This window comes from Bufo bufo, chromosome 7 (genome assembly GCF_905171765.1).
Source record: "Bufo bufo chromosome 7, aBufBuf1.1, whole genome shotgun sequence".
In the NCBI taxonomy this organism is placed as follows: Eukaryota; Metazoa; Chordata; class Amphibia; order Anura; family Bufonidae; genus Bufo; species Bufo bufo.
Genome location: NC_053395.1, coordinates 14,430,445 through 14,455,219, shown reverse-complemented (window position 1 = coordinate 14,455,219; position 24,775 = coordinate 14,430,445). Strand labels below are relative to the sequence as shown.

At 45.8% G+C, this 24,775-nt stretch overlaps 1 protein-coding gene across 1 annotated transcript in view; it reads right to left on the bottom strand.

Annotated features, from left to right (window-relative positions):
• LOC121008697 overlaps positions 1–24,147 on the bottom strand; it is a 112,163-nt gene extending 88,016 nt beyond the window's left edge. Inside the window, exons 1-5 of the mRNA XM_040441393.1 lie at positions 23,856–24,147; positions 20,695–21,039; positions 19,821–20,102; positions 18,954–19,286; positions 9,808–10,110 (exon numbers count right to left, since the gene is read on the bottom strand). Of these exons, the coding sequence (XP_040297327.1) occupies positions 9,808–10,110; positions 18,954–19,286; positions 19,821–20,102; positions 20,695–21,039; positions 23,856–24,147 (1,555 nt within the window). The remainder of the gene's footprint in view (positions 1–9,807; positions 10,111–18,953; positions 19,287–19,820; positions 20,103–20,694; positions 21,040–23,855) is intronic.
• Positions 24,148–24,775: the final 628 nt, after the last annotated feature.

Genomic DNA, 24,775 nt, shown 5'->3' with positions numbered 1-24,775 from the left:
TATTTTTTTCTCACAAAGTCTCCCTTTCCGCTAACTTGGGACCAAAATTTCAATCTTTCATGGACTCAATATGCCCCTTTGCGAATACCTTGGGGTGTCTTCTTTCCAAAATGGGGTCACTTGGGGTCAAAATTTCAATCTTTCATGGACTCAATATGCCCCTCTGCGAATACCTTGGGGTGTCTTCTTTCCAAAATGGGGTCATTTGTGGGGTGTTTGTACTGCCCTGGCATTTGAGGGTCTCCGCAATCATTACATGTATGGCCAGCATTAGGAGTTTCTGCTATTCTCCTTATATTGAGCATACGGGTAATGAGATTTTTTTTTTTTTCGTTCAGGTGCGGCGGTCATTGAAGTCCACCCCTCCCATGAGCGAATTATAGTCGTGGACTGAGAGGGGCTTTTCAATGACACTGGTTGCCCGTTCTATTTGTATTGTCGTGTCTGCGTGAATGGAGGAGAGCATGTAAATGTCACGCTTGTCTCTCCATTTCACCGCGAGCAGTTCTTCTTTACACAAGGCAGCCCTCTCCCACCTTGCAAGACGGGTGGTCACGAGCCGTTGGGGGAAGCCCCGGCGACTAGGTCGCGCGGTGCCACAGCAGCCAATCTGTTCTAGGAACAAATGCCTGAAGAGGGGCACACTTGTGTAAAAATTGTCCACATAAAGATGGTACCCCTTGCCAAATAAGGGTGACACCAAGTACCAGACTGTCTTCCCACTGCTCCCCAGGTAGTCAGGGCAACCGACCGGCTCTAGGGTCTGATCTTTACCCTCATAGATCCAAAATTTGTGGGTATAGCCTGTGGCCCTTTCACAGAGCTTATACAATTTGACCCCATACCGGGCGCGCTTGCTTGGGATGTATTGTTTGAAGCCAAGGCGCCCGGTAAAAGGGACTCGTCTACGCAGATGTTTTGCTCAGGGGTATACAAATCTGCAAATTTGTTGTTGAAGTGGTCTATGAGGGGCCGAATTTTGTGGAGCCGGTCAAAAGCTGGGTGGCCTCTGGGACGGGAGGTGCTGTTGTCGCTATAGTGCAGGAAACGCAGGATGGCCTCAAATCGTGTCCTGGACATAGCAGCAGAGAACATGGACATGTGATGAATTGGGTTCGTGGACCAATATGACCGCAATTCATGCTTTTTGGTTAGACCCATGTTGAGAAGAAGGCCCAGAAAAAAAATTAATTTGGAAACTTGGACTGGTTTCCACCGGAAAGGCTGGGCATAGAAGCTTCCCGGGTTGGCGGCTATAAATTGAGTGGCATACTGGTTGGTCTCTGCCACGACTATGTCCAAGAGCTCCGCAGTCAAGAACAGCTCAAATAATCCCAGTGCCGAACCGATCTGAGCTGTCAACCCGAACTCCAGACTGGGCAGTGAAAGGGGGAACTACAGGTGCGGCTGAAGTTGGGGACTGCCAATCAGGGTTTGCCAGCACCTCAGGGACTCTAGGGGCTCTACGGGCCTGTCTGTGTGGTGGCTGCGACGGGGTAACTACTGCACGTGCCACCATACCAGCTTCAACTGCCCTTCTGGTGCTCGCCACTTCACCATGTTGTACGGCAGTGCTGGTACTAGGTCCAGGATGGGCTGCGCTGCTGGTGTATGCCTCACCACGTAATCCGACAGCGCAAGCCCCACTCTGCTGCTCTTGAAGCGGATCCTGCATAACCTGTGGTCTAGCGACACGGGGCCGGGTACGCCTGGTGCTATCAGGGACCTCCACCTCCTCGTCCGAACTTTGGGTCAGACTGCCACTGCTTTCCACAGGTTCATATTCTGACCCGCTAGATTCGTCAGATGAGGGTTCCCACTCCTCATCCGACTGGGTCAGAAGCCTGTAGGCCTCTTCAGAAGAATACCCCCTGTTTGACATTTTGGACTACTAAATTTAGGGTTATTCCCTGAGACTACCCAAGAAAAAAAGCAAGCCTGTCTTACAAAGGGGAGGCTAGCGAAGTACCGGAGGCCGCTGCGATTGATAAAAAATATCAAAACTGATTTTTTTTATCGCCGCAGTGCTTGTAAAGTGATTGTGCAGTGATCAAAAAAAAATAATAATTTTGTCACTGCGGCGGGGCGGGTGTGGGTGAACGCACGTGTGGGCGACCGATCAGGCCTGATCGGGCAAACACTGCGTTTTGGGTGGAGGGCGAGCTAAGGTAACACTAATACAATTATAGATCTGACTGTGATCAGTTTTGATCACTTACAGATACTATAAAAGTACATATGCTGATTAGCGATACGCTAATCAGCGAATAAGTGACTGCGGTGCGGTGGGGTGGGCGCTAACTGACGCTAAACTACCTAACCAAGGGGCCTAAACTATCCTAAAACCTAACAGTCAATACCAGTGAAAAAAAAAATGTGACAGTTTTAAACTGATCACTTTTTTCCCTTTCACCAGTGATTGACAGGGGTGATCAAGGGGCGATCAAGGGGTTAATTGGGGTGATGGGGGGGTGATCTGGGGCTAAGTGTAGTGTTGTGGGTACTCACAGTGATGTGTGCTTCTCTGCTGGATCCAACCGACGAAAAGGACCAGCAGAGGAGCAGAGAAGCCATTTAACACCTTATATTTATAAATATAAGGTGTTAGATTGCTTGTGATTCGTTTTTTTGAAAATCGCCAGCCTGCCAGCGACGATCATTGGCTGGCAGGCTGGTGATGTAATACCCCTCTAAATTTTGCCGGCCTGCGATGCGCATGCGCGGGCCGGCTTTGAGCAAAATCTCGCGTCTCGCGAGATGACGCGCCGATGCGTGACTCTGCCTGAGACTGCAGCCTCCGGAACGCGATCCTGCGTTAGGCGGTCCGGAGGCGGTTAATGATCCGGCAGAGCGCATTCAGCAGTAGTGAAGGGAAATGGGAGTTTTTATTAACCCTTTCGCTACCAGCGCTGTACATGTATGGCGCTGGTAGTGCTGTGCAAGCATTACGCCCGCTTGCGCATGCAGTGGGCGTCATGGCCGGCAAGTCTCTGCTGTTTCAAACAGCAAAGACCTGCGGCTAATTACCGAAACTGGCAATATGCCGTGATCAAGTGCGGCCAATCGGGACATCGGGACTTCAGTACATGCGCTGAATGCTTTGAGTCTCTATTAAGAAATTCAGAGCATTAATTCTGCAATTCTTATTTTGGCCACCAGATGGCAGGCCAACATAAGAAATGAGCAAAATGCCAAGAAATTGTAATTTTTTAAATCCCTTATAGGTCAAAATTAAAAATAAGGTCAAATAAGGTCATTTATGAGCCTTAAAATGATAAATAAAAAAATTAAAAAGTTTAATATATAAAAATAAAAAAAAATTTAAAAGTTAAAATCACCCCCCTTTCCGTATAATAAAAAATAAATAAACAATAAATATAAACATACTGGGTATCACTGAGACTGAAAACGGCCATAATATTAAAATATTTTAAAAAAAATCCAATACAGCAAATGGCGTAACGGAAAAAAGGGTCAAAATGGCCGATTAGCAATTTTTTTAATTTCTTCTCTCACCCCAAAAAATTTAATAAAAATGTGATCCAAAAGTCATGCACACTCCAAAATGGTATCAATAAAAACGATGAATTGTCCTGCAAAATAGCTCAGTAGACACAAGTATAAAAAAGTTATGGGGGTCAGAATATGGTGATGTAAAAAATATATAAAAATTCTCAATTCTTACACTATTAACACATAAAACCCTATATATATGGGGTATCGTTGTAATCGTACTGACCGAGAGAATGAAGGTCATGGGTCAGTTTTGCCATAAACAAAATTCAGTGGAAACAAAACCCGTAAAACGGTGGAGGGATTGCGTTTTTTTTTTTCAATTCCACCCCATTTGAAATCTTTTCCCGCTTCCCACTACATTTTATGCCATAATTAATGATGGCATTAGAAAGTACAACTTGTCCCGCAAAAAAAAAGCCTTCATACAGCTATGTGACTGGAAATATAAAAAAGTTATGGCTCACGGAAAATAGGGAAGAAAAATGAAGACGCAAAAACGACAAAAAACCTCTGGTAGCCAAAGGGTTAAAGATGATAAATGTGTGTGTATGTGTCTAGTAGAGCTGTATGGGTATAGCAGATCTGCATGTGTGTAACAGAGCTGTAAGATTGTAACAGAACTATATCTGTGTGTAGCAGAGCTGTGTGTGTATAGCAGAAAAATACTTAAAAATAATCTAGCATAAGAACAGAGCAGTGACAGGAGACACATTTATTTGGATAGGTACATTTAATGAGGTGACCACATTCGCCGTTGCTGGTTGGTACAAGGGTCAGCAGATGACACAGTAAGGCTGGGTTCAGACCTGAGCGTATTCGATATGCGCTTTTTACAGGCATTTTTATCGGGCGTTTGTATCGGGCGTTTTTAATGGGCGGAAACAAGCAAACGCCTATTTAGGCGCGTTCCCGCTGAAGTCTATGGGCGGGAACGCGCGACAATACGCCCCAAAGAAGCTCCTGTACTTCTTGAGGTGTAGGGCGTTTTACAGCGCGTTCGTACGCGCTGTAATACGCTCAGGTGAGAACCATGCCCATAGGGAAACATTGGTTTTTGCCTGTTGAGCTCAGGTCTGAACCCAGCCTAAGGGTAACAGGAGCGGAACAAAACTATTCCCCTCCCCTCCCTTCTACACCCTAAAGTTACTGACCTTGACCCCTCTACTTCAGTAAAACGCCAGTAAACCACATTCCATTCAAAGAGGACCAAGAAAATATTTTTTTAATTTTCTGTTGTCTAATCCTGGGGTGCGTCTTATAAAGTGAAAAATACGGTATATAGTATTTCTTTTTAAACACCATTAATTCCATAGCACTGTGCATCTAAAAAGGGGTTCACATACATGATAGAAAACAAAAGTACAAAAGACTGAATTTATTAACAGACTGGTAGAGAGTAGCAGAGGACCCTGGCAGGAGGTGTGACAGTTTATTTTCAAGTTAGTTAAATATGATCGATTCTTGTCTAAGGGCCCCCTCGCTAATGTGATCTAATCTTACTGTCTCCTGATGTGTCTGGGATTCGAACTCACAACCTTCATGTATCAGAGGCAAAGCATTTACCCACACAGCCATAAAGGCTGCCTTGCCAAATGGCTGAAAAAATATGAGACTTCTACTGTTATAGCTGGCTAAGTGTACATCTATACACATGACAGCTGCCCCAACACACCAAGCACTGCTATATTTCTATATGAAAGCTGTCCCAGCACACTCAGCTCTGCTATATCTCTATATATGACAGCTGCCCCAGCACACCCAGCTCTGCTACATCTATACACATGACAGCTGCCCAAACACACCCAGCTCTGCTACATCTATACACATGACAGCTGCCCCAGCACTCTCAGCTTTGCTATATCTCTATATATCTATCTACTGTATAGCAATACTTAGAGATATATAGATGTAGCAGAGCTGGGTGTGCTGGGGCAGCTGTCATATATAGAGATATAGTAGAGCTGAGTGTGCTGGTGCAGCTGTCATGTGTATTAGATGTAGCAGAGCTGGGTGTGCTGGGGCAGCTATCATATATAGAGATATAGCAGAGCTGAGTGTGCTGGGACAGCTGTCATATAGAGATATAGCAGTGCTGGGTGTGTTGGGGCAGCTGTCATGTGTATAGATGTACACTTAGCCAGCTATAACAGTAGAAGTCTCATATTTTTTCAGTCAGTGGCAAGGCAGCTTTTATGGCTGTGTGGGTAAATGCTTTGCCTCTGATACATGAAGGTTGTGGGTTCGAATCCCAACAGAAACTTTTCTGAAATACAAGCACTGACTCTATATATGGACATACAGGGCGGGACACAGGAAGAGGCTGCATCGCTGACATGGAGGTAAGTAGAATTTTTTTTTGTTTTTTTTTAATACCCGACTGTTACTGCCATGGGGGGAGCTGGAGGCACTTGATACTGGCACATGGGGGGAGGGGGGTTGGCACCTGATACTGGCACATGGGGGGGAGGGCGGTTGGCACCTGATACTGGCACATGGGGGGGGGAGAGGCACCTGATACTGGCACATGGGGGGAGAGGCACTTGATACTGGCACATGGGAGGGGGGGTTTGGCACTTGATACTGGCATATGGGGGGAGGGGGTTGGCACCTGATACTGGCACATGAGGGGGGGGCGGTTGGCACCTGATACTGGCACATGGGGGGGAGAGAGGCATCTGATAGTGGCACATGGGGGGGAGAGGCACTTGATACTGGCACTGGGGGGAAGGAGAGGCACTTGATACTGGCACGTGGAAGGGGGGTTTGGCACTTGAAACTGCCACATGGGTGGGTTTGGCACTATGATGCTGGCACATGGGGGGGAGAGGCACTTGATACTGGCACTTTTTTTGGGGGGGGGGAGATGGCACTATGATACTGGGACATGGGGGGGAAGAGAGAGGCACTTGATACTGGCACATGGGGGGGGGAGGAGGAGAGAGGCACTTGATACTGGCACGTGGGGGGGGGGGGTTGGCACTTGATACTGGCACATGGGTGGGTTTGGCACTATGATACTGGCACATGGGGGGGAGAGGCACTTGATACTGTCACTTTTTTGGGGGGGAGATGGCACTATGATACTGGGACATGGGGGGGAAGAGAGAGGCACTTGATTCTGGCACATGGGGGGTGGGAAGGAGAGAGGCACTTGATACTGGCACATGATGGGGGGGGCATCTATGGGGACACTTACTGGCACATTATTGGGGGGCATTATGGGGGACACTAGGCCGGCAGACTATCAGAGGCCGGACACTGAGGGGCATCTACTGGGGCACTATATATGGGGCATTTTATACTGGTACATTATGGGGGGCACTAGCAGGAACGGGGGAGAGGAGCACTGTGGGGGAATTTACTGGGGGCACTATATAGGGGTATTTTATACTGGGACATTATGGGGGCACTATGGGGACATTAGCTCAACTGGGGGCATTACAAGGGGGTATTTTCTGCACTGTCACATTATAAGGAGAATTATTACTACTGGGGGCGCATTATGGTGGGCTTTATTACTCCCCCATGGTATGACCCCCTAGTAGCAGCACCAGCCTCCCCCTGCTCTGCTATCCCTCTGCCCCTTCTCCAAATCCTTATTATGAAATCTTTCTCATTAGGATAAAGCACAACATCAGCTCCGCCGAGCCCCCGGCCAAAGTGTTGAAGTGGTGTCCGAGATCCCCAAGGGCCAAGTCAAGTAATTGTAAGTTTTCATGTGAAATATGTTTATGTTATACACATATAGCCTACATTGTGCCCCACAATATACAGTATACCTCTACACTGTGCCCCACAATATACAGTATACCTCTACACTGTGCCACACAATATACAGTATACCGCTACACTGTGCCCCACAATATACAGTATACCTCTACACTGTGCCCCACAATATACAGTATACCTCTACACTGTGCCACACAATATACAGTATACCTCTACACTGTGCCCCACAATATACAGTATACCTCTACACTGTGCCCCACAATATACAGTATACCGCTACACTGTGCCCCACAATATACAGTATACCTCTACACTGTGCCCCACAATATACAGTATACCTCTACACTGTGCCACACAATATACAGTATACCGCTACACTGTGCCCCACAATATACAGTATACCTCTACACTGTGCCCCACAATATACAGTATACCTCTACACTGTGCCACACAATATACAGTATACCTCTACACTGTGCCCCACAATATACAGTATACCTCTACACTGTGCCCCACAATATACAGTATACCTCTGCACTGTGCCACACAATATACAGTATACCTCTACACTGTGCCCCACAATATACAGTATACCTCTACACTGTGCCCCACAATATACAGTATACCTCTACACTGTGCCACACAATATACAGTATACCGCTACACTGTGCCACACAATATACAGTATACCTCTACACTGTGCCACACAATATACAGTATACCGCTACACTGTGCCACACAATATACAGTATACCGCTACACTGTGCCACACAATATACAGTATACCTCTACACTGTGCCACACAATGTACAGTATACCTCTACACTGTGCCAAAGGAGTGGGGTTTACACAGGAGGAGGGAGGTGCGAAGCGCGCTGGTGGGGCCCTTACAAATATTTGCTGTGGGGCCCAGTCACTTCTAGTTACGCCCCTGGTAGGATGTTTTGTTTCTGGGTTTGCTATGTGGGGGGAATTTATCGAACCCTTCCATCCAGAATTCTGGCTTCAAAAAGTTCGCAAAATATGGGGTTTGCATCTTTTAGGCCCCTTGTCAGTGGCGTGCCTAAGGTGTTAGACACTCGGGGTAGTCCTTTTTCTGCCCCCCCCCACCCCCTCACAGTAGTATTGCCCTTATTGTACAACCTTCACAGTAGTTTTCTCCAGATATGTGCCCGCTCACGGTAGTTATGCCCACACTGTGCCCCCTCACAGTATTTATGCCCTCATTGTACAACTTTCACAGTAGTTATGTCCACATTGTGCCCCTTAAAGTACTTATCCCTTCATTGTGCCCCCTTCACAGTAGTAATTCCCATTGTCCCCCCTCCATAGTAATAATCGCCACTGTGCCCCCTTCACAGTAATAATGCCCATTGTGCCACCTTAATAGTAGTAATGCTCTCTGTGCACCTTTGTAGTATTAATGCCCTTTGTGTCCCCTACATAGTAAAAATGCCCATTGTGCCCCCTTCACAGATGTAAAGCCCTCTGTGCTAAAAAAACAACAACACAGAAATAAATAACTACTCACCCCATTGTGCCCCCTCACAGTAGTTATGCCCTCATTGTACAACTTGCACAGTAGTTATATCCACATTGTGCCCCTTAAAGTGCTTATCTCTTCATTGTGCCCCCTTCATAGTAGTAATCCCCATTGTACCCCCTTCACAGTAATAATCCCCATTGTGACAGATAAAACAGGATTCAGCACACAATCGGTGATTGTCACATCTTCTCTCTTCTTCTTCCCTTGTACAATGACCTCTGCACAGGTCACAGAGCGGCCCAGAGAACTCTCCCATAGACGTCAATGAGGTTCCCTCCTGACCACTGTGTCTATGGACCATGGGGCTGACGTAAAACCATTAATGCCGTGTAAATGCTAAGAACAGATCAAGCAAGATGGCCGCCCCCATAATCATCTTCAGGACACAGAATAAATCCAGTACATCTGCCATCAGAAAATAAAAACGGATTAGGCTACTTTCAGACCAGCGTCATGGATCAGGAAAACGCTTCTGTCATAATAATACAACCGTCTGCATCTGTTCTTAACGGATCCGGTTGTATTATCTCTAAAATAGCCAAGACGGATCCGTCTCTAAAACCATTGTAAGTCAATGGGGGACGGATCAGTTTTCTATTGTGTCAGAGAAAACGGATCCGTCTTGCTCCGCACCATATCGCGGACAGGAAAACGCTGCTTGCAGTGTTATACTGTCCGCGATGGAAGCGCAACCGGACAGAACGCATTCTGCTGTGCTCCATTCCATTCAGTTTTGTCCCCGTTGACAATGAATAGAAGCGTTTTCCCCCGCTATTGAGATCCTATGACGGATCGCAGTAGCGGACAGGCAAAATGCAGATTAGCCTAATATCGGCTCTATGTGGAGTAGGAGTCCATAGGATGAGGTTTTCATACAATTCTACCTCTCTTAATGGTGTCTGCACTGAACGAAGCTGCTGATTTCAGGATAAATACCAACCTGGACATATTCTCTAATTCATTAGTGTTACCTGTGGAGTAAAGAACATGGGCATGATGGCCTCCGAATTTTTTACCTGCGTCCCTTATGTGCATCTCTCTCCTTTCTGGTCCACCCAGCGATCCGTGGCTCCAGGTGACTATGATCTTAAAGTCATGGTCGGTGATGACCTCCTCCGGGACGGTGCACTCACTCCTCACATTATGGGTTGAGTCTGGATTGTCTTCATAGGTTTCTCTGGATGTTACTTCACTGTCTGAACTGCAGCTCCACTTGATTTCTATCGGCTTGGGGTAAAAACCCTGCAAACTGAGAGTACAGAGACCTTCTCCTCTCTGTCTGAGAGACCACCGTATGGGCTCCTGCATCCTGGGAGAAGCTGGACAAGAGAATAGATGTTACACCGCTGCAGAATAGGGAGAAATCATCTGGTTTGGTAAATTTGTCAATTCCATAGACGATAATGTCCTAAGTTAGAAGATACTAGAGATGAGCGAATTTCTCAAAAATTCTATTCAGCCGCTTAGCCGAATTTTTTGAAAAAATTTGCTTCCATCTGAATTTATTATCAGCGAATTACGTTAAAAAACGACTATTAAATAATACTGTGAGTCCGTATGACATGCAGATGACAGGCGTTACTATTAGAATCACTGCACACTTCACTTATTTGGGCAGTCACGGGGCCCAAACTGACCAAATAACTCAAGTATGAACTCAGCCTTACAGGTCGATGTTAGCGCTAAGAAGAAGCGCACTCCTTTTACACCGTCATCAGCTGATTCCACATAGATTTCTACAGAACCTGATCTAAAAAACACTTATACAAGTAGAGCCCCCGACAGAGTGGAGAGGGGGTCAGCAGTAAGTTTGTGTTGACGTCACTGATTATTTTGCCCTTCCTCTGATCAGTCAGAACAATAACCCACAAAAAACGGATCCTGTCGGTGGAGCATCCGCCTTCACTCAGTCAGCATTTCGTCAGTAATCCATCAGTATTGCTAAAGCCAAAAAAAACAGGAGTGGATCCAAAACAGAGATGACACGTGAATGGAATACTTGCATGTCTTCTGTGTTTTGTACCCACTCCTGCTTTTGGCTACCAAATCATAAACCAATTCTGATGGGATCATACAGGCCTTATAGCTGCTACACAGACAGGATCTGTTGTGCGTCTCATTTTTCCTTCCTTCTGACAGATTAGAAGAAAGGTCAAATAAATGATGATGTCAGCCAGGCCGAAAGCAAAAATAGTGGACCAGTCATGAAGTGGGGAGGGTGGGAACAGCATGAGAAGTCCACAGATTGGACCTATGACATAGTGGTGAGGTGGAAGCAGTATGAGGAGACCACAGAGTGGCCCAATGACAGGGTCTGGAGTTGGCAGCAGTATGAGGAGGCCACCAAGTGGCACAATGACAGTCTGGAGTTGGCGGCATCAGCATCATCAGGAGAAGACCACCGAGTGGCACAATGACAGAGTCTGGAGGTGGCAACAGCAGCAGTATCAGGTGGATACCACAGAGTGGCAAGGTGACATTGTGGTATCCTGATGCTGCTGCTGCCATCTCCACACTATTGACACCAAAAAAGGAGAGAAAGGCAAAGTACGACTAACAATGTATATAAACTTTATTATGGTTCCCAAAGGGGGGGGGGGATCCAATAAAATACAATGACGGACAGTACAATACAATGGTGGATAAAAAGACACACAGGGTGGGAAAGGATCACAGAATGGACAGCATGAAAAAACACACAATAGTGGGGAACATATATAAATGACCTCGCCAACCATGAACAAGATATTGGAGCCAGATACAGTAAATAAATTTAAAGTGCAAAGTGCATGAAATACAATGTACATGGACAATAAAATGAACAATATGGTAAATAGAAAATTACATGAATAAATACCAAAGTAGTGATCCGAAAAGCCCCAACGCGCGTTTCGCGTAAGCTTCCTCAGGGGGTGTATGTATGTACATTGTATTTCATGCACTTTGCACTTTAAATTTATGTACTGTATCTGGCTCCAATATCTTGTTCATGGTTGGCGAAGTAATTTATATATGTTCCCCACTTGGGTATTTATTAACTATCTAGTATCTCTTTGGCCTTGTCTATTGTGTGTTTTTTCATGCTGTCCATTCTGTGATCCTTTCCCACCCTGTGTGTCTTTTTATCCACCATTGTATTGTACTGTCCGTCATTGTATTTTATTGGATCCCCCCCCCCCCTTTTGGGAACCATAATAAAGTTTATATAGGTTGTAAGGCTACTTTCACACTAGCGTTCAGAGAGGATCCATCTGGTGTCTGCACAGACGGATCCTCTCCTATAATGCAGACGTTTGGATCCGTTCAGAACGGATCCGTCTGCATTATAGTTTGTGAAAGTCAGACTGATCCATCCAGACTTTAAATTAAAAGTCAATGGGGGACGGATCAGTTTGAAAATTGAGCCATATTGTGTCAACTTCAAACGGATCTGTCCCCATTGACTTACATTGTAAGTCTGGACGGATCCGTTTGCCTCCGCACGGCCAGGCGGACACCCGAACGCTGCAAGCAGCGTTCGGGTGTCCGCCTGCTGAGCGGAGCGGAGGCTGAACGCTGCCAGACTGATGCATTCTGAGCGGATCCGCATCCACCCAGAATGCATTGGTAGCTGGACGGATGCGTTCGGGGCCGCTTGTGAGACCCTTCAAACGGAGCTCACAAGCGGAGCCCCGACGCTAGTGTGAAAGTAGCCTTAGTCGTGCTTTGCCTTTCTCTCCTTCTTCGGTGTTGATACTTGGTGTACAGGTCTAGTACGCATACTCACTTTGTGAGTTATCTACGATTGGTGTTCATCTCCACACTATGTCACCTTTCCACTCTGTGGTATCCTGATGCTGCTGCCATATCCACACTGAGTGGCAAGGTGACATAGTGTGAAGATGGCAGCAGCAGCATCAGGATACCACAGAGTGGCAAGGTGACATAGTGTGAAGATGGCAGCAGAAGCATCAGGAGACCTCAAAGTGACCCGGTGACAGAGTGGGGCGGTGGGTGGCAATACCAGTACACGCTGACGAAGGTGGGTGAAAGAAGAAGCACTTGGCATCAGATGTGTGGCATCAGGCGGGTGGCAGCATCAGAGTAGTAGCTGAGGCAGGTAGCCAGAGGAAACTGGTCTCTTTTGTCAAAGTGTTGGTCCATGCCTGATTCATCTTGACAAAGGTCAGCCTCTCCACATTTTGGGTGGACAGGCGAGTTCTCCTTGGGATTACTATGGCGCCCACCACACTAAACACCCGCTCTGGTGCCTCACTACTGGCCGGGCAGGACAGCTTTTCCAGGGCAAACTCTGCTAGTTGCGGCCACAAATCCAGTTTGGCTGCTCAGTAGTCCAGCAGATGTTCAATGTGGGTTGGACGATGGCGCACATAGGCAGCGGCCAACTGACTACATAGGCTGTCTCTGTAGTAGTTCAGTTTGTCCTCCTTCTCAGTGGGTGTAAAAAAGGCCCCCATTTTGGACCGGTAGCGAGGGTCCAACAAGGTGGAGAGTCAGAAGTCACCCCTCTGCTGAATGATGACAATTCGGCTGTCACTACGCAAGCAAGTGAGCATGCATCGGGCCATTTGTGCAAGTGACTCGGTGGGACTCCCTGCCTCCATCTCCACTGCATAGAACCACGGTGTGTCTGGGTCCTCTGTCTCGTCTTCCTCATCGCCTTGTAGCTGCTCCTGCTCCTCCTCTCCTATCACCTGAGTAGAAAAAACACCCATTTCGCTACACATTGCCTGTGCTCCAATGTCCTCCTTCCCTTCCTCCTCCTTTTCCAGTTCAGCCCCCACAGTGCTCATGTGTCCGTGAGATCTAGGCGCCACATCTCCTGTCCCCTGACCAGCCATTGTTACATTGTTACCACCATCTGTTCCAGGACATGAAGCAGTGGAATGACGTAGTTCATCCCATAGTCCTGGCGACTGATAAATAACGTGGCATCCTCAAAGGGCCTGAGCAAATGGCAGGTGTCACGCATGAGCTGCCACTGGCTGACATCGAAGTTATACAGGGGAGTACTCCTATCCGCTTGGATCATCAAGAAATCATTGATGGCCTTTCTCTGTTCGTATAGTCGGTCCAACATATGGAGGGTGGAAACGTCGCATATCAGCCTATGTTGGGGGATGCCGTTCTGCCGCTGCAGCTCAAGGAGGGTGTGCTTTGCGGTGTACGAGTGGCGGAAGTGCATGCAAAGTTTCCTGCCCATTTTTAGGATGTCTTGCAGATGGGTGGAAGACTTTAGGAACAACTTGACAACCAGATTGAGCACATGTGCCATCCAGGGAGCATGGCTCAGCCCTCCTTGACGCAGCACAGACACCATGTTCTTCCCGTTGTCGTCACCATGGTTCAGATTTTGAGTTGACGCGGAGAAAGCCAGGATTCGATTTCTTGATAAAGGACACGGAGCAGTTCCTCCCCTGTGTGACTCCATTCGCCCAGGCAAACGAGGTGCAGAACAGCCTGACACCGCCGTGCCCTGCACATGTGGTATGCTAGAGGGGCACTGTGACTTGTCCCTGCAGTGGAGGCTGAGGACACAGTGAAGTATGAGGAGGCAGAGGCGGACATTGTCGCAGGACCAACGGCGTGACAACGTGGAGGCAGAAGCGACGTGAGCCACACCTGCTGTATGAGGTTAAATTCATATATTCATAATTATATTATATATATTTCTGTATGGCATATTTAGTTTTTAACCAATAATTCGTATAATGTGTATAGCAATGTATCGATTTATTATATATATTATACCATGTATGTGTCATCTAGAATGTATCCTATAGCACACTGAAGTGAGTTTCTGGTAATTGGATTTCTGAGAAGAATGTTATTTCAGACGATAGTTATTCAATGATGTAGATAAGTAAAATATACAAGTTCTGATGCCGAATATCAAGGCTGTTACATATATTATTATCAAGTTAACATATATTCAAAAAGATAGGAGAAGACAGTGTCTCCAGCAAGTCTAGTTTATAGGTAATTAAAAGTGTCAGGAAAAGACCTTCCTCAATGATGTATATTAAAACGGTTAAGAAGGTCATGTGAACGTATTATTAGGTATTTAGCGTTAATGTTTAAGGTTGTAATATTCATCTGCAGTACCACAGTGCCATCTGGAGGCAGATGGACAATATTATATTATTTTATCATTTGTTTTATGTCATCGTAAGGGGTAATATGACATCATTGTGTTATTAGCATACGAATACACCCACCTTGCCTAATTGGAAATCCCTAATCTAAAGGGGATGATTCTTAGAGATGGTGGGGAATAATTACTCGTGTGCAGGAGATTAATCCATCCATCCATTCAATCAAGAAAAAAGGGAAACTCAAAAGGAAAACTTTACCAGAAGAAACTTGGATTATTTTTTTGGGATTTACTAGGAAAGTTCTTGAGAACTGGTCCCATCTGAACTCTGTCTACCTTTGACCCGGTAACGTATATTGTGTTTACTGCTCGTGATATTAAGCTGGTTAAGACAGGACCGCTAAATGACACTGGGAGCTCAGGCCTCTTGCTGCGACTACTGCTGCCACGCCCCCTTACTCTGCTGCAACCTCTGCCTGTGCCAGAAACAGTTATTCCTCTGCCACTCCTCTGTGCCTGGCCTGGCACTTCTCTGTCTGACATTCTTTTAGCTGAACTAAATAAATTTAAAGCAAATTAAAACACCCCTAAAAGCGACAAATATTTTTTTTTCTGTACTGAAATAGGCCACTAAACGTGTTCTGTTCCAGTATCTTGCATTGTGTGTTGGTATGCTCCTCTCTCCCCCCCTGTTTTCAGGCTTCTAGTTAGTTTAGCCTAGCCACTCCCTGTTTTCCCAGTGATGCCTTGCTCTTAGTGTGCTCAGCTTTGAGTAGCATCATCCATTTTCTGAGCTAGGAGTTTATTGTTGGCATAATTATTTTACCATCTGGATTACCCTGCAACATCTTGTAATACAGTCTCCGGATTAAAAGGCTACTTGATTAACGCCTGGGTGTCTGATGCGTAAGCTGTAAGTGGAGAAAAGTCAAATTCAACAAGTCACTTCCGTGCGCATAGAGGTTGCTCTACACAGGTGCGTGATTGTATATAGCTGACTTTTGAAACGCCACAAAACGCTTTCACCACATATAACTGCAGAAGTGAACTGCGTATATATTTTTCTTTTTGTACTGAAATACGTCACTAAACACTTTCGCCACATGTAACTGCAGAAGTGAACTGAAAATATATTTTTCTTTTTCCACAGATATAAGCCACTAAAGGCTTTGCAACATAGCACTTGCACCCCAAAAACAAATAGCTGGAATGACAGAGATGTCTAATGGCTATTTGGAGCCCCAAATAATCTTTCCCTGCAATTGTAAAACGCATTTTTTTCACAATAAGGTTTTTCATATCATTGTCCCTAGCGCCTTCTGACGTCTCTCCCTGCAGTAAGATGCTGTGAAATGATCCCTCCCTATCCTTTCCCTGCACTTGTAAATTGTTTTTTCATTGTCCCTAGCGCCTTCTCACATCTGTCCCTGCACTCAGAACGCTGGAAAATGTCTGCATCCAAGATAGCTGCCGTATTTATAGGGCTGTGACATCACAGGGCTGGCTGGCTGCTGATTGGCTGTATGCAGGCATGTCAATCTGGGTGATCCCGCCTTCCCAGAGTTCCTTGCCCCATGTTTTCACACATTTTAGGAAAAATGCGATTCGTTACCACGAAGCGCGAGGAAATTCGCATTCGTTGCAAATCAGCTTTGATTCGCTCATCTCTAGAAGATACACAAGAGGCCTCTGCACTGAGTCTGTGTAGTTGATGATCCTTCACTAGTCTTCAGTTAGTTCCTTCTTATTCTCTGCTGCTTATTACTATGAAGAGTAAATGGCATAAATCTGGATGGTATTATTCAGATTACATTTTATTTTCTGTATTAGGGCTCATGCACATGAAAATGGCAATTTTTGCAGAACAACAGATTGGTGCAGCTATAGAAAGTCTTCTGTAACAAGTGACTCCCTGGCCGCACCCCACAAACACCTGTAATGGTATGGCCACATGTGGTGTACATCTATAGATTTTTTGCAGCAGATCTACATTTGGAAAATCTGTAGTGTTTACAGCAGCAGAAAAGTAGATGAGGTTATCACATTTTCCGCAAAGAAATCCGCACGTAACTTTTTTCTGCATCTAGCAGGTCAGTTGTGGTTGTGGATATCTGTAGTGCAAGAGGAGCAATTCTCAACAAACCTGCTGCATGTCCACCAGGATTTCCACAATGAAATGCACACCATTTGGTCTGAGCTCTGCTGTTGTGAATACAGCCGGCCCAGCGAGATTGGCCATATGTTCTTTTGGAGACACAAGTCCTGCAGGTGATATATCATCTCTCCATGTACAGACTTCCTGGTGGACTTGTGATGGGCTTGTGAGGTTCTCCAGTGTAATGAAGTAACAAGAATCGGAGTGACAGCAGAGAGTAGAAGACGACGAGATAGTGCGGTTGTTACCAGCGGTGCACGGCGAATGACGGCTTTAAAAGAAAGCACCTGGGAGAGATTTCTAGTGAACCTTCAGATGAACGGTTGTGTACGTCCTACCATCCTTATCTCAAGCTTTTGAATAGGAGCTGAGCAGACCCGCCATGACGCTCTGCAGCAGGTACACCCCGCAGGTGATGTACATGTATGACGCTCTGCAGCAGGTACACCCCGCAGGTGATGTACATGTATGACACTCTGCAGCAGGTACACCCCGCAGGTGATGTACATGTATGACACACTGCAGCAGGTACACCCCACAGGTGATGTACATGTATGACACTCTGCAGCAGGTACACCCCGCAGGTGATGTACATGTATGACGCTCTGCAGCAGGTACACCCCGCAGGTGATGTACCTGTACGACGCTCTGCAGCAGGTACACCCCGCAGGTGATGTACATGTATGACACTCTGCAGCAGGTACACCCCGCAGGTGATGTTCATGTATGACACTCTGCAGCAGGTACACCCCACAGGTGATGTACGTGTATGACGCTCTGCAGCAGGTACACCCCGCAGGTGATGTACATGTATGACACTCTGCAGCAGGTACACCCCGCAGGTGATGTACGTGTATGACACTCTGCAGCAGGTACACCCCGCAGTTGATTTACGTGTATGACACTCTGCAGCAGGTACACCCCACAGGTGATGTACATGTATGACACTCTGCAGCAGGTACACCCCGCAGGTGATGTACCTGTATGACGCTCTGCAGCAGGTACACCCTGCAGGTGATGTACATGTATGACACTCTGCAGCAGGTACACCCCGCAGGTGATGTACATGTATGACACTCTGCAGCAGGTACATCCCGCAGGTGATGTACATGTATGACACTCTGCAGCAGGTACACCCCGCAGGTGATGTACATGTATGACACTCTGCAGCAGGTACACCCCGCAGGTGATGTACATGTATGACGCTCTGCAGCAGGTACACCCCGCAGGTGATGTACATGTATGACGCTCTGCAGCAGGTACACCCCGCAGGTGATGTACCTGTATGACGCTCTGCAGCAGGTACACCCCACAGGTGATGCACATTTATGACACTCTGCAGCAGGTACACCCCGCAGGTGATGTACGTGTATGACGCTCTGCAACAGGTACACCCCACAGGTGATGTACATGTATGACACTCTGCAGCAGGTACACCCCACAGGTGATGTACATGTATGACGCTCTGCAGCAGGTACACCCCGCAGGTGATGTACCTGTATGACGCTCTGCAGCAGGTACACCCCGCAGGTGATGTACCTGTATGACACTCTGCAGCAGGTACACCCCGCAGGTGATGTACATGTATGACGCTCAGCAGCAGGTACACCCCACAGGTGATGTACCTGTATGACGCTCTGCAGCAGGTACACCCCACAGGTGATGTACGTGTATGACGCTATGCAGCAGGTACACCCCGCAGGTGATGTACCTGTATGACGCTCTGCAGCAGGTACACCCCGCAGGTGATGTACATGTATGATGCTCTGCAGCAGGTACACCCCGCAGGTGATGTTGGTGACATTTTATAATAAGTATCCACTTAAAAATAATTAGAATTGCACATTCACTTCATATAAGATGTTATTAATGATGTATCGGTTCTAGTTGGTAATTACTGGAGAAGGACTCACCATAGACTTGTATTGGTCCTGTAGATTTCTCCACGTGTTGCTCTGAGCTCGGATGCTGCACTCTGCAGATGATCTCTGCTCCATCATAGTCTTGTATGGATGGTCTGACTACCAGGCTGGCGGTACAGGTGTACGTGTTGTCAGGCTGTCTCTCTGCTGTGGGTCTAGTGTCCTCGGTTAGCTTTTCATATTCCCAATTTGTCTTCTTCATGTACCAGGTCACAGTGAGATCATTTGGAAAGTACTGAGAGATTTTACACTGTAATCTGGCTTCAGTGTTCACATGGAAAACGGGTTTCTCTATTTCTTCAACGACCGGACGCCAGGGAAGATCTAGAAAGAAGTCACAGAAAACCGACCGATGAGGGATATTACCGGACGTCACTTGTTAGGATCTGTTCACACCTGTGCTCTTTACTGAGACGTTCTGCTCTGTTATAGGAGAACAACAAGAAAATGGCCGTGCGGGGTCCATTAGACGCTGGACACCAGACCCCATTGACTATAAGGTCAGTTACCCTTCCGCCATAGCGCACAATACTGCAGCGTGCTGGGGGATGGAATCTTCTATGGAGTCTCTAATCTCCTATAATCTCTTTCTCTAATACATACATTTTATAAATCCACAGAATAATACAAGTACAGATGACTGTGGGGACCGAAAACTATCCTTTACTACAATGTAAAGGGTCGACCTCCATCTTATCCTACTGTATGTACTACTACTCCCACCAGATCTCTGCAGGGAATCATTCACAGTGCAGATGATGGGGGTCTGGTGGGAACTATCTATGGAGTCAGTGTGGTGCAGGGTGTGACTAGGCCATCAGTGTTCTGTGCGATGACCGGGTCCTTCTAGGGTTGTACCTGTTACAGGGAGGTCGTGATGCTGAGGAGATGTCAGGGATTCATGCTCCCAAGTCACTCGCACTCCAGAGCGGAAATCTTTCCAGGGAACTGTGCATTCACTTGTAGCATCAAAGGTCTGTTCCTCGTCCGTCTGGGTTGAAGGGATTGGTTTATTATCTGCCATATTATTCCAGGTAATATTAATACTTGATGGATAAAACTTTAATAAACTCATGGAGCACGTCACTGTGTCTGATGCATCGGGGGTTAACTTCACCGGCTTCACCATCCGCGGAGTCACTGGGGGTAAAACATATGATGAGCTTTGTGTATACGTCCCTACTCTTGTAAAGGAGGCTGGAAATGCTGACACGGATTAGTTGTGCACAATCTCCCTGCAGCAGCTCTCAGAATGCGCTGTATACATAGATGTCAGTGCAGCAGCTCTCAGAATGCGCTGTATACATAGATGTCAGTGCAGCAGCTCTCAGAATGCGCTGTATACATAGATGTCAGTGCAGCAGCTCTCAGAATGCGCTGTATACATAGATGTCAGTGCAGCAGCTCTCAGAATGTGCTGTATACATAGATGTCAGTGCAGCAGCTCTCAGAATGTGCTGTATACATAGATGTTAGTGCAGCAGCTCTCAGAATGCACTGTATACATAGATGTCAGTGCAGCAGCTCTCAGAATGCGCTGTATACATAGATGTTAGTGCAGCAGCTCTCAGAATGCGCTGTATACATAGATGTCAGTGCAGCAGCTCTCACCCTGAGATCTCTATATACCAGTGCAGCGCGGTGAAGAACTGTAACTTTATAACTATACACTTACATCTAATAACCCAACCCATAATTCCTGATAGTACAGTGTGTCCAGAGAGTTACTCACATGAGATGAAGAGAGGTCCTGTGCTTCTCTCTATGGGGCGATCCAGGCTCGGGTGCTGTACTTCACACATGAACTGAATCCCATGGTAATGTATGAGAAATGAGGGGACGTGTAATGAGGCTTTACAGCGGTATCCAGTATCTGAATATTGGGCTGCTATGGGCTCGATCCGGCATTTGTACTTTTCTACGGGGACATAATCATCGCGTCCTCTCTCCTTCACAAACCAGGTCACGGTCAGTTTATTGGGGAAGTATCCGCTGATGTCACAGTGCACGTTTACTTCTTTATTGACTAAGATAATTGGTGTGGATATCTCACCGACTTCTGGGCGCCAGGGTAGACCTATACATATAGGAAAAGCGCAAAACCTCATGGACATAATTCTACAAATACATCAATGATAATGGGAACAGAAGCAATAATCACATCATGTAAGTCCAGAATCCAGCAAATACAGGAATTATCCGTTATTTCAGAACTTTTCCTTCTATGTAATGTTACCGTAAAGTGCTTGTGTCTAGAAATAATCTTGCTATAAAGTACTTGTGTCTTCTAATTAGTAGTCAGGGCGATCCAGCAGTGCCACACTCCCTGACTGCTTCCTGAATGATCCGGCAGAGCGCATTCAGCAGTAGTGAAGGGAAATGGGAGTTTTTATTAACCCTTTCGCTACCAGCGCCGTACATGTATGGCGCTGGTAGCGCTGTGCAAGCATTACGCCCGCTTGCGCATGCAGTGGGCGTCATGGCCGGCAAGTCTCTGCTGTTTCAAACAGCAAAGACCTGCAGCTAATTACCGCAACTGGCAATAATGCCGATCACGGTAATTAACTACTTTAGATGCCGCGATCAAGTGCGGCCAATCGGGACTTCAGTAGATGCGCTGAATGCTTTGAGTCTCTATGAAGAAATTCAGAGCATTAATTCTGCAATTCTTATTTTGGCCACCAGATGGCAGGCCAACATAAGAAATGAGCAAAATGCAAAGAAATTTAAATTTTTTAAATCTCTTATAGGTCAAAATTAAAAAACATCATTTATAAGGTCATTTATGAACCTTAAAATGATCAATAAAATATAAAAAGTTCAATATATAAAAATTTTAATAAATGTAAAAGTTAAACTCACCGTATAATAAAAAATAAATAAACAATAAATATAAACATACTGGGTATCACTGAGACTGAAAACGGCCATAATATTAAAATATAAAAAAAAAAAATCCAATACAGCGAATGGCGTAACGGAAAAAAGGGTCAAAATGGCCGATTAGCCATTTTTTTTCATTTCTTCTCTCACCCAAATTTTTTTTATAAAATTGTGATCCAAAAGTCATGCACACTCCAAAATGGTATCAATAAAAACGATGAATTGTCCTGCAAAATAGCTCAGCAGACACAAGTATAAAAAAGTTATGGGGGTCAGAATATGGTGATGTAAAAAAAATATTAAAATTCTTAAAGTTTAAATTTATTTTTACACTATTAACACATAAAAACCTATACATATGGGGTATCGTTGTAATCGTACTGACCGAGAGAATGAAGGGCATGGGTCAGTTGTGCCATAAACAAAATTCAGTGGGAACAAAACCCGTAAAACGGTGGAGGGATTGCGTTTTTTTTTTTTTCAATTCCACCCCATTTGAAATCTTTTCCCGCTTCCCACTACATTTTATGCCATAATTAATGATGGCATTAGAAAGTACAATACAGCTATGTGACTGGAAATATAAAAAAAAGTTATGGCTCACGCAAAAAACCTCCGGTAGCCAAAGGGTTAAAGATGATAAATGTGTGTTTATGTGTCTAGCAGAGCTGTATGGGTGTAGCAGAGCTGTATGGGTGTAGCAGAGCTGTAAGATTGTAACAGAACTATATTTGTGTGTAGCAGAGCTGTGTGTGTCTCGCAGACAAATACTTAAAAATAATCTAGCAGAAGAACAGAGCAGTGATATTTGGATAGGTACATTTAATGAGGTGACCACATGCACCATTGCTGGTTGGTACAAGGGTCAGCAGATGACACAGTTAGGGGTAACAGGAGCTTAACAAAACTATTCTACACCCTAAAGTTACTGACCTTGACCCCTCTACTTCAGTAAAACGCCAGTAAACCACATTCCATTCAAAGAGGAGCAAGAAAATATTTTTCCAATTTTCTGTTGTCTAACCCTGGGGTGCGTCTTATAAAGTGAAAAATACGGTATATAGTATTTCTTTTTAAACACCATTAATTCCATAGCACTGTGCATCTAAAAAGGGATTTACATACATGATAGAAAACAAAACAAGTACAAAAGCCTGAATTTATTAACAGACTGGTAGAGAGGAGCAGAGGACCCTGCGCAGGAGGGTTTAACATGTACAATCTCTATCTACAGAGATATAATCCCTCGTCTCCTTTGAGGGTAGGATGTTTTGTTCCTAGGTTTGCTATGTGGGGGGAATTTATCGAACCCTTCCATCCAGAATTCTGGCTTCAGAAATTTTCCAAAATAAGGGCTTTGCATCTTTTGGGCCCCTTGTCAGTGGTGTGCCTAAGGTGTTAGACACTCGGGGTAGTCCTTTTTCTGCTCCCCCCCCACCCCCTCACAGTAGTATTGCCCTTATTGTGCAACCTTCACAGTAGTTTTCTCCAGATATGTGCCCGCTCACGGTAGTTATGCCCACACTGTAGCCCCTAACGGTAGTTATGCCCACACTGTGCCCCCTCACAGTATTTATGCCCTCATTGTACAACTTTCACAGTAGTTATGTCCACATTGTGCCCCTTAAAGTGCTTATCCCTTCATTGTGCCCCCTTCACAGTAGTAATTCCCATTGTTCCCCCTCCATAGTAGTAATGGCCACTGTGCCCCCCTTTTTGGTGACACGTTTCCTTTGCCTTGCCTCGGTGCAGCCTCCTGGCACGCTTCTGTAGGGAGGCTGCTGTCTGAACAGGTCTTATAATGATGATATGATGCACATAATGTCGGCTCTATGTGGAGGAGGAGTCCATAGGATGAGGTTTTCATACAATTCTACCCTTTTTAATGGTGTCTGCACTGAACGAAGCTGCTGATTTAAGGATAAATACCAACCTGGACATATTCTCTAATTCATTGGTGTTACCTGTGGAGTAAAGAACATGGGCATGATGGCCTCCAAATTTATTTACCTGCGTCCCTTATGTACATCTCTCTCCTTTCTGGTCCACCCAGTGATCCGTGGCTCCAGGTGACTATGATCTTAAAGTCATGGTCGGTGATGACCTCCTCCGGGACGGTGCACTGACTCCTCACATTATGGGTTGAGTCTGGATTGTCTTCATAGGTTTCTCTGGATGTTACTTTACTGTGTGAACGGCAGCTCCACTTGATTTCTATTGGCTTGGGGTAAAAACCCTGCAAACTGAGAGTACAGAGACCTTCTCCTCTCTGTCCGAGAGACCACCGTATGGGCTCCTGCATCCTGGGAGAAGCTGGACAAGAGAATAGATGTTACACCGCTGCAGAATAGGGAGAAATCATCTGGTCTGGTAAGTTTATCAATTTCATAGATGATAATGTCCTAAGTTAGAAGATACTAGAGATGAGCGAATTTCTCAAATTCTATTCGGCCGGTTTCGCCAAATTTTTCGATAAGATTTGCTTCGATCCGATTTTATTTGCGGCGAATTGTGTTAAAAAAAACTGGTATTTCCGGGCTGCAGAGAGCCTGTATAGTGGGGTAGAACACTGTGCCTTGCAGTAACACGCATATGGAGTCTGCTGTGGTAGTGAAATAATACTGTGAGTCCATATGACATGCAGATGACAGGCGTTGCTATTAGAATCACTGCACACCTCACTTATTTGGGCAGTCACGGGGCCAAAACTGACCAAATAACTCAAGTATGAACTCAGCCTTACAGGTCGATGTTAGTGCCAAGAAGAAGCGCACTCCTTTTACACCGTCGTCAGCTGATTCCACATAGATGTCTACAGAACCTGTTCTAATAAACGCTTATACAAGTAGAGCCCCCGACAGAGTGGAGAGGGTGTCAGCAGTAAGTTTGTGTTAATGTCACTGATTAATGTGCCCTTCCTCTGATCCATC